This window comes from Clarias gariepinus, chromosome 17 (assembly GCF_024256425.1).
Source record: "Clarias gariepinus isolate MV-2021 ecotype Netherlands chromosome 17, CGAR_prim_01v2, whole genome shotgun sequence".
Lineage (NCBI taxonomy): Eukaryota > Metazoa > Chordata > Actinopteri > Siluriformes > Clariidae > Clarias > Clarias gariepinus.
Window position 1 is genome coordinate 26503289 of NC_071116.1, and position 17317 is coordinate 26520605.

At 38.8% G+C, this 17317-nt stretch overlaps 1 protein-coding gene across 1 annotated transcript; it reads right to left on the reverse strand.

The window, feature by feature from the left end:
• Positions 1-470: 470 nt before the first annotated feature.
• On the reverse strand, positions 471-10567 carry drg1 (developmentally regulated GTP binding protein 1). The gene is made up of 9 exons (XM_053475968.1): positions 10439-10567; positions 6120-6243; positions 5278-5453; positions 5048-5117; positions 4785-4954; positions 3588-3718; positions 2951-3118; positions 1835-1957; positions 471-847 (listed from the first exon to the last, which is right to left on the reverse strand). Exons 1-9 carry the CDS (start codon positions 10475-10477, stop codon positions 748-750), a joined length of 1101 nt encoding a protein of 366 aa, XP_053331943.1. The 5' UTR covers positions 10478-10567; the 3' UTR covers positions 471-747.
• Positions 10568-17317: the final 6750 nt, after the last annotated feature.

Below are 17317 nucleotides of genomic sequence, written 5' to 3' on the forward strand. Positions count from 1 at the left end.
TTTCAGCTTCAGAACAAAGTTGCGAATGGAACTTTGTAGACAGTAGCCTATCAATGAAGCAATTATAATTATACCTCATGTCAACTTAGAGTTTAAAAAGAAAAAAAGAAATACTTTTAATAAAATCTACCGGTGTATTATAAAATAAATCTAAAATGTGTGTGTATATATATATATATATATATATATATATAAAAAAAAAGATAGATGTGATAGTACTGTTTCAGCACATCAGTTAAAATAAACCTGGATTTCATTTTCTTGACTAACGCCTTAACACACTTGTGAATAAGTTGTAATGTCACCGGGAGACCAAGTCAAACTCCACACAGACTCAGTAATCAGAGATAGACCTCATTCACACCAAAAAAAAATTATAAATCTATATCTCCCATACACAACATTTAACATCAATAAAAGGGCAAAATTTCTGAGTTTTGAATTACAGCCATGGAGAGACATGAAAAGCATCACTTCATCAATTTTTTTAAACCTTTTATTTAAACCTATAGATACAATATGATTTCCTTTTTAGCAATCAACCCATGTGTGGCTTTGACACATGTGCTAGGTAGGGCTAAATGCAACATTAACGTTCATATAGAATCTGATGACATCGGGAAAAGAAAATGACGAAAAGCCTCCTGACGGCATCGATGACAGACAACGTCTCTGGTCTTTGAAAGCCGTCTCACTTTGCTGTAAAGAGCAGCTTGGTCATGCACAGTGTTTCCAGTCTATGCGTTTTTACTTCTTGACCAGCTGAATGACATCCTCATCCTCCATCACATGGTCTTTGCCCACTTTCTGAGGGTTGTGTTTCACGGAGGAGCCCCACACCAGCGCACTGGAAAAAAGGAAAAAATTTATATAAAAAAAAAAATAAATAAAATCAGGCTGCGTTCCATTAAAGCTGTAATTTACAATGTTTTACTCGTACATCACATCAAGGCGGTCCTGCACTACTGCTGGAAAGCTACCAGTTTGCAGAAAGGAAAGTTTTTCCCCCCCAAGTTATTCATAAAGATCTGATCCAAGACCTGATAATGCCATTTCCTGCATCCTTCATCACACTCTCTCTCTCTCTCTCTCTCTCTCACACACACACACACACACACACAGGGTACCTCCTACAGCTGCGCTTTTAAAAATTCGGGGACATTTCTTCAACAGAAAGCTGACATTTTTCTTCACTTTTGACTTGATTTTTAATCTCTTCTTGTGCATTTTCATTCCTTTAAAAAGCCTGTGTTAAATTCTTCCCATCATCCCTTCTTCCCTGTATAATTATAATGTCTTATTGGCATTATTATTATTACTACTACTACTACTACTACTCTACATACTATGGCTTATAGTTACCAGATCTCAGAACCTGAAAGAGATTTAGTAGTGATGTATTTGACTCAGAATTCACCACCATCATCAGAACAGCAACTATACCAAGGTCTTTTCTTTTATTTCTCTCTGTGTGTCTTTCTGAAGAACTTTAAAAGACATGGATTAGCTAGGTGATTTGGGCCTGCACAAAAACTATATTAACCTTGTGATCTTGATCATGATGTGATTAAAGAACAGCACTGATTTAGTAGAACATCCCGTATATTTTCGGTGAGCACTGAACAAAACTTGTGCTCTGACTCTACAGAAGAACTATAAAGACACCAACTAGGACATTTCCCCCCGCAAAACTTACGATAAAGTTAAATGCAAATAAATTTTTTTTTATTGATCTTTGAAAAAGTTATCTGAGTGTCCCCAAAATAAGTTACACCTATGCTGGTTTCCTCAGTTTTGTTCAGGGTTTTGCAGTTTGCAGTACACATAAGCTTACTATTTAAACTCCTTGATGAGGTTTTTGTGGATTTTCAGGCAGAAGTCTTCGACAGATGTTCGCCCATCAGGAAGGACGACAGGAGCTGTGTAGTCAGGGAGCTGACCCTTCGGTTTGGTGTAGCTAAGTAATTATAAAAACAAGAAAAATATTTAATGGCTAACAGTCAAAATGTGATAATTATTAAAGTTTATCTGCAGTTACATCAGTCCTGAATATTATTTACCTCATGTTCTCTACAAACACAGTAATGTTATCGATGGTATGAACTGAAAGTAAATATACAGTACTTCTAAAAAAATAAATAAATGAAAAAGTGAAGCTTTTAGATATTCCACATTCATTAAGTATAAAGTGGAACACTTCAAGGCTTTTTTGTCGATTATCATGGCTTACAGCTTGTGAGAATATTAAGGTAAAAGATTGGAGATCAATGGAGTCTTGTAAAGAGAATGATAAAAACACCCGACCCAACAATACAGACGAGTTAAAGGCTGCAATCAAAGCAAGCTGGTCTTTAATAACACCGCAGGAGTGCCACAGGCTGATCGTCTTCATGCCATACTGTACTGATTTGTGCTAAAGGAACCTTGACCAAGCATTGTGTAGACAAATAAATGTACTTTTCACAAGTTTGCCATTTCCGTGAAAATTATTCTGGGAACTGTTTAAATATTTTAACACGCTATATTTTAGATTTTCATGAATTGTAAGCCATAATAATTGAAATTAAAACTAAAAAGCCTTGAAATATTTCACTAATCAGTCAAGTTCTGCAAACCCTGAGTCTATAAATCACAAAAAGGAGAGAGATCAGGTAGGATATCTTATTGAACAATTAAGGCTTCGATGTTGCAAAAGGCTTCGATGTTGTTTTAAATATAAAATTGTTGCTCATGTATTGAGATGTTGAATCCAGTGCTGTCAAAATTGCCAACCCCATATTCTTCCCTCATCAAAATTAACTGGCATTTACATGACATGAGTTTTATCAGCACTGTGCTTTAGCTGAGTTCTTAAAGCCTGCTCATCAGTGAGTTTTAGTCTAAACCAGAGACCCTGGGACTGTTCAGTATGACTTGTGCTTGAAGCAGACATGATTTTGGGTTTCTTTACATGCGTACGAGGTGCAGATAATCCCAGATCTTCTCCAGCAGATCGTCAAAGTTCCAGCGATGGTGTGCAGAGATAGGCACACAGTGAGGGACTTTGTAGATGATGTCCAGCTCTTCTATGGAGATCTGGTCGATTTTGTTTAAGACATAAATGCATGGGATGTAAACTCTGCGACAGAGAGACAGTGAGAGTAAGGGAGAGATAAAAATAATTAAAGCAAGAGAGAAGGGAGTGAGATTGTGAGAAAACCAAACGAAGAATAAAGTGAAAGAGAAAAAGAAGGATGGAGAACAAGAACAAAAAAAGAAAGAAAAATAGAAACAATAAAGGGAGAGGCAGAGAATGAGATTGAAAAGAACGATTGCAATAAAAAAAGTACAGCAGTATAAAGAAAGATAGATAAAGGAGATAATTCATTAGAAAAAAGTGAGATAGAGGAGAAAAAACATGTGAAAAGGAGAAAAAGACAGACAAAAAAGTGTGTGTGAGAGAGAGAGAGAGAGCGAAAAACAGAGCAAGAGACAGAAATAGACAAAAAAAAGAGGTAATTAAGTTTAGAACAGTTTCTTAGGTTGCATTCAACAGCAGGTCATGGCAGATCAGTCAATACCCAGAATCCTTTGCGATAATTACGTACCTGTTTCCCTCCACTACGTCTATGAGGTCGTCGGCAGTCACGTCACTTCTCAGTGTTATGTCAGCGTTGTGAATTTTATACTCTGCAAGAATGCTCTTCACCGTTTCAGCATCTAGCTCGCTCTGTGCACACTGTGACACATGCACATCGAGTGTTGGGGGGGGGGAAGAAAACATAAAAATTCTGCTGACTCTTATGTCCTTGAGCAAGTGATAATATTCAGTCATATTTATTCCTCTGCCTCAAATGATACAAATGATGTCTTCACAGTGACACCTAGTGGTGACTGGAGTATTGACAGTATTAATCATAAAAAATCTTAAGGTACTTGAACATACCACTTGGATTGGTTGCTCAAGGATTTGGTTTTACTAATTTTCTGAAAAAATGACACAAAATGCTTTTTGGGACTGTAAAAGTACAAAATAAATACAATGCAAACATTTAAAGTTATATTTTGGTTTGGTAATGTCTGCAGCGTTGCACAAAATCAGGAATACTGCCAAAGATAAACTTATGCAACTTTATTTACAAAAATTTTTTTCTTCAAAACTGCTGTCCTATGTGAACTCCATGAAAAGTGTTTAGTGCCATTTTACACAGAATCTGTTACTGTTTGCTTGAGTCAGCTAGGTTTCTAATGCAAATATAATGAGCATTGGTTACATGACTAAATATGCCTTTTGGAAACGTCCTGGAAAATGATGCACATAAAAAAAAATATCTTTCTACTACCATTTATTTTTGGGGCATGTTAAGCTTTTTTTAACTAACATTTTTATCATCATTAAACATTAAATATGGTTATAAGGTTATTCTAAGAAAAATAAATTGATACAATATGTTTTTAAACAAGACCGAGATGGTGTTTGTGATCAGAATTATGTCTGTATAAAAACTTAAGTACTTCCTGAAGCGTGATTTCTAAGATGTACAAACAATGGCTTTTAAATGCCCAAAAATCTAATATTTCCAGTCTGAGTTTCTATTTTTCACCTCAATAAACACAGCAGTACAAACCTGAGGAGCAATCCTTTTTTGCAATCCTTTGTACACTTCTAATCTAAACACGTTCCAATGATTCGGCTTGGAGGAAAAAAGCATTAATACTGAGAAAATACCTGCACTTTTTCATAAAAGTGTGTGTGTGTGTGTGATCTGATGTGTAAAATGTGGGCGTGTGACAGTGTGGCGTACAGTAGTGGTGAAGTTGATGCCTCCTTTGTCCTTCTTCTTGAAGCCGATGTTGGGAGGTTTCTTGTTGAGGCGGATGCCGAATCCCTCCAGCTCATGCTCGATCAGCTTCTTGTGTCCCAAAGGCTTCAGAACATCCAGGACAATCAGGATCAGATTGCAGGTACGAGCCACTGAAATGCACATCAAAACCAATGAGCTAAACTTTAGTAAACCAGAACCTCAATTGAATGTCTTAGGTGTACAACACTGTTTTGTCTCTCTACCTGCTATAACTTGACGTCCTCTTCCTTTACCGTCTTTGGCTCCTTCGATGATACCTGGGAGATCCAAAAGCTGAAACAAACAGCAAATTAAATATTAGCTTCAACAATACATCCTAAATGCTTATGGCTAATCCTTTAGAGAAATCTAGAAAAACTGTATGATGGCCATCCATGACAGTTTGCATTTTTTTGTACAGCATGTGCCATGTGATCATTTTCACACATCCAACCTGGATTTTGGCTCCTTTGTAGCGGATGACTCCTGGCACCGTGGTGAGCGTAGTGAACTCGTAAGCAGCGACTTCGGAGTACACACCAGCCAGGTTACTCAACAGAGTGGACTTACCCACTGAGGGGAAGCCCACAAAACCTATACGTGCATCTCCAGTCTTTGCAACATCGAAGCCTGAAACACAGAGAAAGTTTTAAAGGTTAATATGCTGGAGGACATATTAAGGGCAAAACCTACATTTATTTAAATTAAACACCCAAGCAAAAAAAAAAAGAAGCAAGTACGTTTTATCATTAATCATGTGCAAAACCTGCCATTCACAAAAAACAGAAATTTGATCAAGGGCAGATGGAACATACAGCACATTTTAAAGTGCAAGAGTCAAACTATTTATGTTTTATCCTTTAAGTATAGGTTTCTAACAATTAGCTTGGCTCAACGTTTGAATACAGGCAGTGCCTGGGTTAAGAGTATCCCACTGCCACAAAACTTACTATATTAGTGTAAATACCACCAGTTCGTAATATTTTAAGAAAACATTACTGCACAGAATATTTTATAAAATGCAGAAAAAAGTCTCAAAGCTTTTTGACATGTTCTCACTCACTCTTTGACATGTTTGACATGTTCTGACTCACTCTTCTCAAAGAGTGAGTCATTGGCTTTCTCTCCTTCTACCACAATTTCTTTGGTTCATATTTCTCTGAGATTGAGACTTTGTGGTGAGAAACATGATCATATACACAAGGTTCGCCTGTTGTGTTTTATTGACCGCAGGTTGTCAAGCTGCGTCCCATCCTTGTCCAAACTAATTTTTTTTGCTCATGACATACGATGTACCTTCTCCAGGTCCTCCTCCACCGCCTCCTTTGGGACAGATGAGCTCCCTGCGCAGTTTGGCCAGTCGAGCCTTCAGCAGGCCCAAGTGATGCGCCGTGGCCTTGTTCTTCTGAGTACGAGCCATCTGCAGACCAGAACACAAATCACAATACCTTAAAATGTCTATAAAACAGCATTTGTTATTTTAAGAATAAAACTGAAAAAGGAAATGATATTTAATAAGAAGCGCACAATCTTAAAATATCTATGCTCAGAGATGGATTATACCATGAGAAGGTGAGAAGATATCAGATACAGGATTACACCTCTTAGTGTACATTAGAGAATAAAATTAAACGTAATATTACATAATATTGCCAAAAGTATTCACTCGCCTGCCATCACATGCATATGGACTTGAGTAACATCTAATTCTTAATCCATAGGATTTAATATGATGTTGGCAACGCCCACTTTGCAGCTAGAACAGCTTTAACCCCTCTGGGAAGGCTTTCCACAAGGTTCAGTTTTTAGTGTGTTTATGGGAATTTTTGACCATTCTTCCAGAAGCGCATTTGTGAGGTCAGACACTGAGAAACCTGGACAGGTTAGACAACCTGGCCAGGCTTACAGTCTCCAGTCTAATCCATCCCAAAGGTGTTCTATCAGACTGAGGTCAGGCCAGTCAAATTCTTTCACAGCAAACTTACTCATCCATGTCTTTATGGACCTGGCTTTGTGTATTGGTGTGCAGTCATGTCGGCACAGGAAGGGGCTGTCCCTAAACTGTTCCAAGGGTTGGGGTTAAGTTGGGATCATGAAATTGTCCAAAATGTCTTTGTATGCTGAAGCATTAAGAGTTCCTTTCACTGGAATTAAGGCGCAGAGTCCAAATCCTGAAAAACAACCCCACATCATAATCCCCCTCCACTAAACTTTACACTTGCAGACACAATGCAGTTAGACAAGTACCGTTCTCCTGGCAACCAGTCCACTCCTCTAGAGTTCTTTATACCACTGCATTTGATGCTTTGCATTGAACTTGATGTAAGGCTGCAGCTGCTCAGCCAAGGAAACCCATTCCATGAAGCTCTCTATGCACTGTTCTTAAGGCTAATCTGAAGGCCACATGGAGGTCTGTAGCTACGGATTCTTCAGAAAGTTGTCGACCTCCGAGTGTGATTTTTTTTATGTGGCCTATCACTTCATAGCTGAGTTGCTATAGTTCACAATTGGTCCACTTTATTATACCACTTAAAGTTGACAAAAATATTTAGTAAAGCGGAAATTTCATGACTGGACTTATTGCACAGGTGCCATCCTATCACAGTACCATGCTGGAATTCACTTAGGCCCTGAGAGCAACCCATTCTTTCACAAATGTTTGTAGAATTGTGAGTTAAAAGCTGCATGCGCCCACAGCCAGTCAAACGGCACGCTCATTATCAGAGGTGTCAAGTAACGAAGTACAAATACAAATGGAGCGAATTTGATTGTGGTTGGATGAGAAGTATAAACATACCATTCCAACACCCTATTGGTTGGTACGCGATTCATCGCACCTGCACATGACGTCACACACTCCAGCAAAGGGCGTTTAAATAAAATAGCATTTTCGGTTGATAAGGTTGTGATAGGTAGACGAAGATGTCCTTGATTTAAGCAAAATGTCACAACCAAGCACCAGCGAGGAAGGTAACAGGAATTATATGTATATATATATGTATATATATATATATATATATATATATTTTTTTTTTTTTTTTTTTTTTTTTTTGATTAATCACTTGGATTAATCATTCATTCTGACAGCACTAATGTTTATTGTAGACAACCATACAAGGGTAATTGTTACTAAGCCTGCCCTGGGTACACTAATTTTCTTGCCCTCACAGATTCCTGCAGCTAAGCTTGGATGTACATCTACATTCCAATAAAGGTTACTGATGACATGCCTTTGAAGTTTGACTTTTTTCACCATTAAAATACTTATAGGCAGCTGGTTATCATATCTTCTTCTCCATAAAACATGTTAATGCTCAGTAGTACACATATATGGTTCTTCAATGTATTTGCATTTTACTAAAATGCATTCTTTTTTAATTGCCATATACAGTATCCCAAATCACTATGGCTGTTAGAATAATACAACAAAAAAACAATAACACATTTTTTATTTTATTTTATGAGGTGTTAGTGCAGTATATAGGCCCGTGGCACAGCCTAAGCTTTTATCTTTAAAACTTTTACTTTTATACTTTAGTTTTGAAACCAGTACTTTTACTTGAGTAAAAAGCTTGAGTTAATACTTCAACTTCTAAAGAAGTCTTTTTAAACCCTAGGATCTATACTTCTACTCAAGTAATGAATGTGAATACTTTTGACACCACTGCTCATTATTAAGTTGAGTTTCTGAGACTTTGGGTATTTATTAGGTCAAACATGACCCTTTATTCACTATCCTCTGTGGTAGAAGTAAATTATTTTGCAAAGTTTGTTTAGAAATAATGATAGTAAAAGACAGAGATATGTGCTGCTCAGTAACAATGTAGCTTTTCTTGTTTAATTTAATCCCAAATTAAATGTTAAACTCTTGTATTTTAAGTTAGTTTGTATTATTTAAATGCTGTGCTTGTTTTTTTACTGAACAAACTAATAGTATAAAAAACAGGCCACATTTTATTATAAAAATCGGGAGGAAATATGATATCAAATCGGATACAGTGAAATCTTGGATTGCGAGTAACGCAGTTTTTGAGTGTTCCGCAAGACAAGCAAAGACTTTTAATACATTTTGACTTGGAAAACGAACAAGTCTTGGTTTACGTGTACCAATATCATGTAGCACGCATGCGCTTCTTGTTTCGACGCCGAGCCTTACGTAATCACAACTGAGCCAACAACTGAGTTTTTCTCTCTCTTGCCCTGCGGAATTGTGGGTAATCGTCTCCCCTGTTGGGTCTTAGTCTCTTACTGGTATAATCAACATCCGTGCACACGTGTACTGTTAACTATGATCGCGTGTGTGTGCGTAAAATATATTTTATTTTGTGTCTGTATGCGTGTGTGTACAGCGCACGTATAAAGCAAAAGCAAGTCTCATTAGAGAGATTAAAGATCCATTTTCTCTCTCTGCTCAAGACTCAGCCTGCTCTTTGTGTCTGTGTGCGTCATTGGACACAGTGCCACACACAGACTCCTCCTACTTTCATCTTCACAGACACACACTCACTCTCTGCTTTGCACAGAAACACTGCACTGTCACAATGCTTTTCAAAGGTAAAGTGCGGGTTAATTTGTTTTATTTTAACTTTTTAGCAGTGATTCCGTTAGTGTGTCGCTCAATCGAGTGTCATTAGAGAGATTTCTTGTTTATTTTTCCGATAAAACAGTGTTTCCGTTGTGTGCGCATGTGTGTGTGAAAAGAATGGAGGAAGGGTAACTGTGTAAGCTTACTTTAGATTCATACACACACAGCGTCTGTGCGCACAAACTGAAACACTTCTGTCGTGATTTATTCTTCCTTTTTAAAAAAAAAAAAAAAAAAAGATAGACTGCAGGTTATTTTGTTTTATTTTCACTTTATATTTTGTGTTAATTATTTTTATGTATTTATTTTTTTGGCCTGTGGACCGAATAATTTAACCGTTTCCATTATTTCTTATAGGAAAATTCTATTTGGTTTACAAGTGTTAGCGGGCTCGTATTCCAAAACACTATATATAATATATTTTTTTATCGAATCGGCACCTTGGTATCGTAATAATATCATATTGGGTGGTGACTGGTCATTCCCGACCCTATAAAGTATCGCGAGATTACAGTTTAAGCATCCCCTACCTTCAATCTTAGCACTTACCCTATTGCATTAAATAATGATTTGTGTATTTATTTGCCATCTTCTTATATAGTGAATAGTTTACTTCTTTTGAATAAAGAATTAAGTGTATGGACGGTTTTGGCGCTGTAACGTCAGTGCCAGCTAGGCAAGCTAACTTCAGTTTGCACTAGGCCAGACACGTATACCATGAAAATGTATAATATCAAATAACAAAATCGATTTAAATTAAAGTTGTGGATGTGTTGTTTCATTGTGATCCAAATGTATAACCATATTTTTTTTTACAAGCTGTAGGACTTAATCGTTAACATTAAATCGTGGACACAGTTTCAATGCTGCTGAGCCGTGTCTCAATCCCGTTCTCCTAGTGATCTATTGCTCTAACATAAGGCGCTGACATAATTAATCCAACACCCTACAAAGTGCGCGTGCATACATAATAGAAAGCTATTTGAGACTCAGCCGTTTTATAGTAAGCTAACCTGCTATACACACAAACCTCGTTCTCGATTTCGGCGATTTTGGCCAGTAAACTCATTTTCCCGGCGTTGGTCCTTCCGCAGGAGTATTTCAAGAAATAAAAGAACTTAGATGCACTATTTAGAGTTTCTCTGTCTTTAGTTTTATATCATTTGTTAGCCCAGTGCTAATGTAATTCCACACACCGCTGACATGCCGTCGCGCGAGCAACTCGTCGCGAAAAAGCGGTCTCGTGTTTGAGTACCGGACCGCGCGTCGCCGCTTGCTGGCGTGGAGTCACACTGCAGAAGGAAATCCTTAAGTTTATTTTATCCCAAAAAAATATGTTGAAATAAATCTTAATCATATTTGCTTTTAATAATACGCCTGCTAAAAATATCCAAAATGCATTTTATTATGTTTAGACAAACATAGCCAAGGCAAATGTATTGGTTTTGGCCTGGTGGCGGGGAACAGTTACTGAAACAGTAGTTAAAATAATAATAACCTGTATTTGCCTAGAATAATGCGCTCAAAAGTTTCATTTTAAAATTAATTTGATTATGTGTAGGCAAAAGTAGCTAAGGCACTTTAATAAAATGTTTTTGATTTTATGGTTCTGGTCGCGTGTTGCCGCCTAGTGGCGCGGTGTCACACTGCAGCATGGAATCAGCCGGTTTCTTTTATCAGGAAAAGTAATTAAAATAATTAATAATAATTTTGCATAGATTGCCTAGAGTTTTTTTTTATATATATAATTCCATATATGACCAGCAAACTCATTTTCTGTAGCCGAGGCATAAAATGTACTCTTGTTGATTTAATGGTTGCCTGGGATTTTATTACAACTAGGAATAATCGGCTGCGTTTTATTCCGAAGTGTATTTCACAGCGTGCTCCCTACTCCCTGCTCAGTTTGCAGGGAACGTCGGTGACAAAACTCCACCATTCGGAAAACCCTGCGAAGTCATCAGCGTAGACGTGGCCCCCTCTATGCGTTACCATGGTAATATAAGCCCCTCTGATACCTGTCATTGCGGCTGTGGAAATTTAACGCTACGGACATTAAATATAATTTTTTATGATACTATTATAAAACATAAATAACTTGTAAAAATTTTTTTCTTAAAATTTGACAGAGATATTTTTAAACAGATAACTAGGCTATATAATACTAAAGATTTCTTAATTCAATTAAATTATTGTCCTTTTTCATATAATGTCGTCCTCTATAATAATAATAATAATAATAATAATAATAATAAATCCTTTTCGAGCTCCATTTTTTTCACGTTTCAGTGAAATGCATGACTTATGGGAAATATTTCATTCCCTTTTTCAGTGTAGTGAAGACCCGTTGTTCACTCGTTCTTTACACCGTTTGCACTTCTCTTCGAACTAAACATTTTCGCTCCCTGCTTTTTGTAATCACACTTAACATAGCCAAACACCCTATTCACAATGTACTTCAGGCCCATCGGAACGCACTTATTATGTTTCTTTTATCTGAAACAGTAATCAATTATTTTCTGTATTTGACTAGAGTAATACGCCTAAAAGTATAATTTAAAAATGTTCTTTATTTTGTGTAGACAGAAGTAGCTAAGGCACTTTAATAAAATGTATTTTTTAATTTATTTATGGTTTTGGTTGTGCACACTGTAGCATGGAATCATCATGTCTTCCGTATTTAAAAACGTATTTTAAATAAATCATAATTTATTTGATAAGCTTGCTTAAAAAATACATTCCAAAACTAATTTAATTATCTTTAGACAAAGGTAGCCAAGGCACTTCAATAAAATGAATTCATGTTGGTTTTAAGGTTCTGGCCACATGTCGCCGGCTGCTGGCGCGGAGGCACACCGCAGCAAGGAATCTTCATGTTTCTTTTATCTGAAATAGTAGTTAAAATAATTAATAATCATTTTCTGCATTTGCTTAGAATGATACATTTAAAAGTTTTATTTCAAAATGTATTTTATGTGTAGGCAAATGTAGCTATAACACTTTAAAATTGTATAGTTTTTGATTTTATAGTTTTTGGTTGTGCACACTGTAGCATGGAATTATCATGTTTTCCGTATCTAAAAACTTATTTAAAATAAATCATAATTATATTTTCCTAGAATGATAAACAAGCTAAAAATGTTTAAATTTTAAATGTAAATTTGATGATGTGTAGACAATGGTATACAAAGCACTTTAATAAAAATGTATAGATTTTTATTTTATGGTTCTGATTTCGCACTGCAGCATGGCATCATCATGTTTACGGTATCTAAAAACGTATTCAAAATAAATGTATAGATTTTATGGTTTTGGTTGTGCGTCGCCACCTGCTGGCGCAGAGTAACAGTGCCGCATGAAATCATCATGTTTTCCTTATCTAAAATCGTGTTTTAAATAAATCATAATTTATTTGATAAGCCTGCTTAAAAAATACATTCCAAAATAATTTAATTATCTTTAGACAAAGGTAGCCAAGGCACTTTAATAAAATGAATTCATGTTGGTTTTAAGGTTCTGGCCACATGTCGCCGCCTGCTGGCACGGAGGCACACTGCAGCAGGGATTTATCATGTTTCTTTTATCTGAAATAGTAGTTAAAATAATTAATAATCATTTTCGGTATTTGCCTAGAATTATTTACTTAAACGTTTTTTAAAAACATTTATTTAATGTGTAGGCAAATTCAGCTATCGCACTTCAAAAATGTATAGTTTTTCATTTTATGGTTTTGGTTGTGCGTCGCCACCTGCTGGCGCGGAGTAACACTGCAGCATGGAATCGTCATGTTTTCTGTATCTAAAAACGTGTTTTAAATAAATCATAATTTATGTGATAAGCCTGCTTAAAAATTAAATTCCAAAATAAGTTTAATTATCTTTAGACAAAGGTAGCCAAGGCACTTTAATAAAATGTATTCTTGTTGGTTTTATGGTTCTGGTCGCATGTCGCCGCCTGCTGGCGCGGAGTAACACTGCAGCACAGAATCTTCATGTTTCTTTTATCTGAAATAGTAGTTAAAATAATTAATAATCATTTTCTGCATTTGCTTAGAATGATACATTTAAAAGTTTTATTTCAAAATGTATTTTATGTGTAGGCAAATGTAGCTATGGCACTTCAAAAATGTATAGTTTTTGATTTTATGGTTTTGGTTGTGCACACTGTAGCATGGAATCATCATGTTTTAGGTATCTAAAAACGTATTAAAAATAAATGTATAGTTTTTGATTTAATGGTTTTGGTTGTGCGTCGCCACCTGCTGGCGCGGAGTAACACTGCAGCATGGAATCGTCATGTTTTCCTTAACTGAAAACGTGTTTTAAATAAATCATAATTTATGTGATAAGTCTGCTTAAAAATTAAATTCCAAAATAAGTTTAATTATCTTTAGACAAAGGTAGCCAAGGCACTTTAATAAAATGTATTCTTGTTGGTTTTATGGTTCTGGTCGCATGTCGCCGCCTGCTGGCGCGGAGTAACACTGCAGCACAGAATCTTCATGTTTCTTTTATCTGAAATAGTAGTTAAAATAATTAATAATCATTTTCGGTATTTGCCTAGAATGATTCATTTAAAAGTTTTATTTCAAAATTTATTTAATGTGTAGGCAAATGTAGCTATGGCACTTCAAAAATGTATAGTTTTTGATTTTATGGTTTTGGTTGTGCACACTGTAGCATGGAATCATCATGTTTTAGGTATCTAAAAACGTATTAAAAATAAATGTATTGTAGCGTTTTTACGCCGAGAAGAATGCTGGAGAGACGAGTGAGCTTATTTGCTACCCAATGCAATGGCTGGGAGTACTTTATTTAGCACACAGCCGGTAATGGCATGAGCAGCACCTTCACTCAGGAGCCTACATCCAATTCAGCACTAGCTTGAACTGGAGCACATTTCACACGTCACACACCCCTCACACACAACAGGGCCGAAGCCACTAACTCTAACACCTTTCCCCAACATGGTGAACACACACCGACATCCCCGCAAGGCATGCTGGTCGTCAGCCGCCGCCCCGCCCACGCCACACTGCCCCCACCCGAGCTGTGACCGTCCCCGGTCACCATGACGAACTCCTTTTCGGAGGCGTGGAGGCGGTCGGCGCTGGCGGTGGGAACGCCGGCGTCCTTTGGCAGGTGAGGGGTGAACGCGAATGTAGTCCTGAGGCGGTCCGGCCTCCATAGTTCGATGGTTCCCCGGCGTGCGGCTGTGGAGGCGCAAGACGGTCCCGGTGGGGCAAAACTCGTGCCCGCCCTGCCAACCGCACCCGGTAGATGACATCGGAGAGCCGAGCTGGCTGTGAGTGTCCACGCCCATTCGCCCCATAGGTGCCCCCACCCAAAAGTCTTGCTGCGGTGCCCGCGAGCGCTGGGCGGGGCCCTTCTGCCTGGCGATGAGCGGTTCACAGTTCCACAACCCGTGGGAAACAGTGGAGCCGGTGTCCACGAGCGCCCGCAGTAAGACGCCGTCCGGCACACAGTCGATGTAAAGCCCCGAGGGGCTCCCCAACCGTCCACCCGGCGCTAGCTTAGCGGCTGCTGGTGTACGCTGTCCCTCAGGCCTGAGAACGTTGAAGCGGTAGTCCGGCTGTCCCTCAGGCCTGAGAACGTTGCAGCGGTAGTCCGGCGGTCCCTGGCCTCGGCGTCGTCGCGGAATCTCGGAAACGGTGTCGAGGCCTAGCCGCGACGGGTAGCCCCGTCCCCGGCTAGGTTCACCTACCGAGCGCCACTGAGCTGCGGGCGGTCGCTCGGCTCTTTCGCCGTGATGTGCCGCCGATATGGGCTCAGCGTGCTCGACCTCGCGCACCGCCTCCTTACGGTCACCCGCGCCGTCGCCTCGCCGCGAAACGTCGGAGAGCTGCTCGTTGCCTAGCCGCGACGGGTAGCCCTGTCCCCGGCTAGGTTCACGAACCGAGCGGCACTGAGCTGCGGGCGGTCGCTCGGCTCTTCCGCCGCGATGTGCCGCCGATATGGGCTCAGCGCGCTCGGCCTCGCGCACCGGCAGGTCGCTTTGCCGGCTAATAGCGCACGGAGCTGTATCTTGCTCCGGCGCTTGCGCGGCGCCAGCCTCCGCCCCGAGATCCAGCGCCGGGATTTTCTGCTTCCCGCTCCGCGTTGGTGGACGTGGTGTGCTCGCGCTAGCTCCGCCAGGAAAACGCTTTTTCAGCGCGAGTAGTCGCTCCGCTACTCGGCGGCCCGCTTGGATTTTCAGAAGGTCCTCCTTTGTGCGCTTGAACCCGTTATTCTCCATCCCACTTCTGACACCAATGTAGCGTTTTTACGCCGAGAAGAATGCTGGAGAGACGAGTGAGCTTATTTGCTACCCAATGCAATGGCTGGGAGTACTTTATTTAGCACACAGCCGGTAATGGCATGAGCAGCACCTTCACTCAGGAGCCTACATCCAATTCAGCACTAGCTTGAACTGGAGCACATTTCACACGTCACACACCCCTCACACACAACAGGGCCGAAGCCACTAACTCTAACACCTTTCCCCAACATGGTGAACACACACCGACATCCCCGCAAGGCATGCTGGTCGTCAGCCGCCGCCCCGCCCACGCCACAGTATAGTTTTTGATTTAATGGTTTTGGTTGTGCGTCGCCACCTGCTGGCGCGGAGTAACACTGCAGCATGGAATCGTCATGTTTTCCTTATCTGAAAACGTATTCAAAATAAATGTATAGTTTTTGATTTTATGGTTTTGGTTGTGCACACTGTAGCATGGAATCATCATGTCTTCCGTATTTAAAAACGTATTTTAAATAAATCATAATTATATTTTCCTAGAATGATAAACAAGCTAAAAATGTTTAAATTTAAATTTAAATTTGATGATGTGTAGACAATAGTAGACAAAGCACTTTAATAAAATGTATAGATTTTTATTTTTTATGGTTCTGGTTTCACACTAAAACTGGTCACCTGCTGGTGCGGAGTAACACTGCAGCATGGAATCGTGTTGTTTTCCTTATCTAAAAACGTATTTAAAACAAATAATAATTTAATTGCCATGACAGAACGAAGGAAACCTTTGAGTGAAAAAATATCAGGGCCTCGTCGAGGAATGCCACAAAGAAGGGTGGACAGCTAGGTGCTGACCTGGGGGGGGGGGGGTTGGGTGCAGGGGCTTTGCAGGATGGTTTCTTTGTTTCTTTATATCAGCCTGCTAACAATGTTAAATTCCAAAATTAACGTAGACAAAAGTAGGCAAGGCACTTCGATAAAATGTCTTTTTGTTGATTTTATGATTCCGTACCAAATTTTAAACATCAGGTACTAAACAGTCAGACTTGTAAAAATGCATTGTAATTATTTAATATTTTCAAAAATACATATAAAATATAAAAATATTAATATTAAGATAATTCTTTTTGTCCTTTTAAACACCTTGACTGATATTAAAACTGAATTTTTACACCTCAAGCTCAATTTTCTGAAATCCTCTACACAGTATGAATAAGCAGTGCCATTTGTTTGGTAAATAGTGTTTTTTTATTGTTCATAATCATTTTGCATACATTATCATCACTCAAATGTTGGTGAATTTGCTGGATCCAGCACCGATCTTGTATGTCGGATGTGTTCCCACTCTGTAGAGCGCTGATCCATCCAGCTTCAGGCCATCAGATGAGTTGGGCATCCCAAAAAATATCACAGTCTGTAACATGCGAGTAACTTGCACCCGACCACCAGGAATCAGACACAGGAGTCTCTTTAAAAGAACCGAAACACACTGAGCTCTCGGGTCCCAGTCGATTGGAAGATTTGATCTAGTCTTAGACTAAAATTAGTCTTAAATATGGATTACTGTTTTAGCTGACCTTGATTACGTAGCAAATTTGTTAGCTTTTCAAGAATTCTGAAGTGAATTTCTAGCTGAAAAGCTCAATATTGTGTT

Excerpts from the sequence above, each read along its gene's own strand:
- drg1 (XM_053475968.1), bottom strand. The coding sequence starts at position 10,477 with ATGAGTTTACTGGCCAAAATCGCCGAAATCGAGAACGAG. Across the intron at positions 4,955-5,047 it reads AGGACGTCAAGTTATAGCAG|TGGCTCGTACCTGCAATCTG; the intron begins GTAGAGAGACAA and ends TGTGCATTTCAG. Across the intron at positions 3,719-4,784 it reads GCATCAACTTCACCACTACT|TGTGCACAGAGCGAGCTAGA; the intron begins GTACGCCACACT and ends CATGTGTCACAG.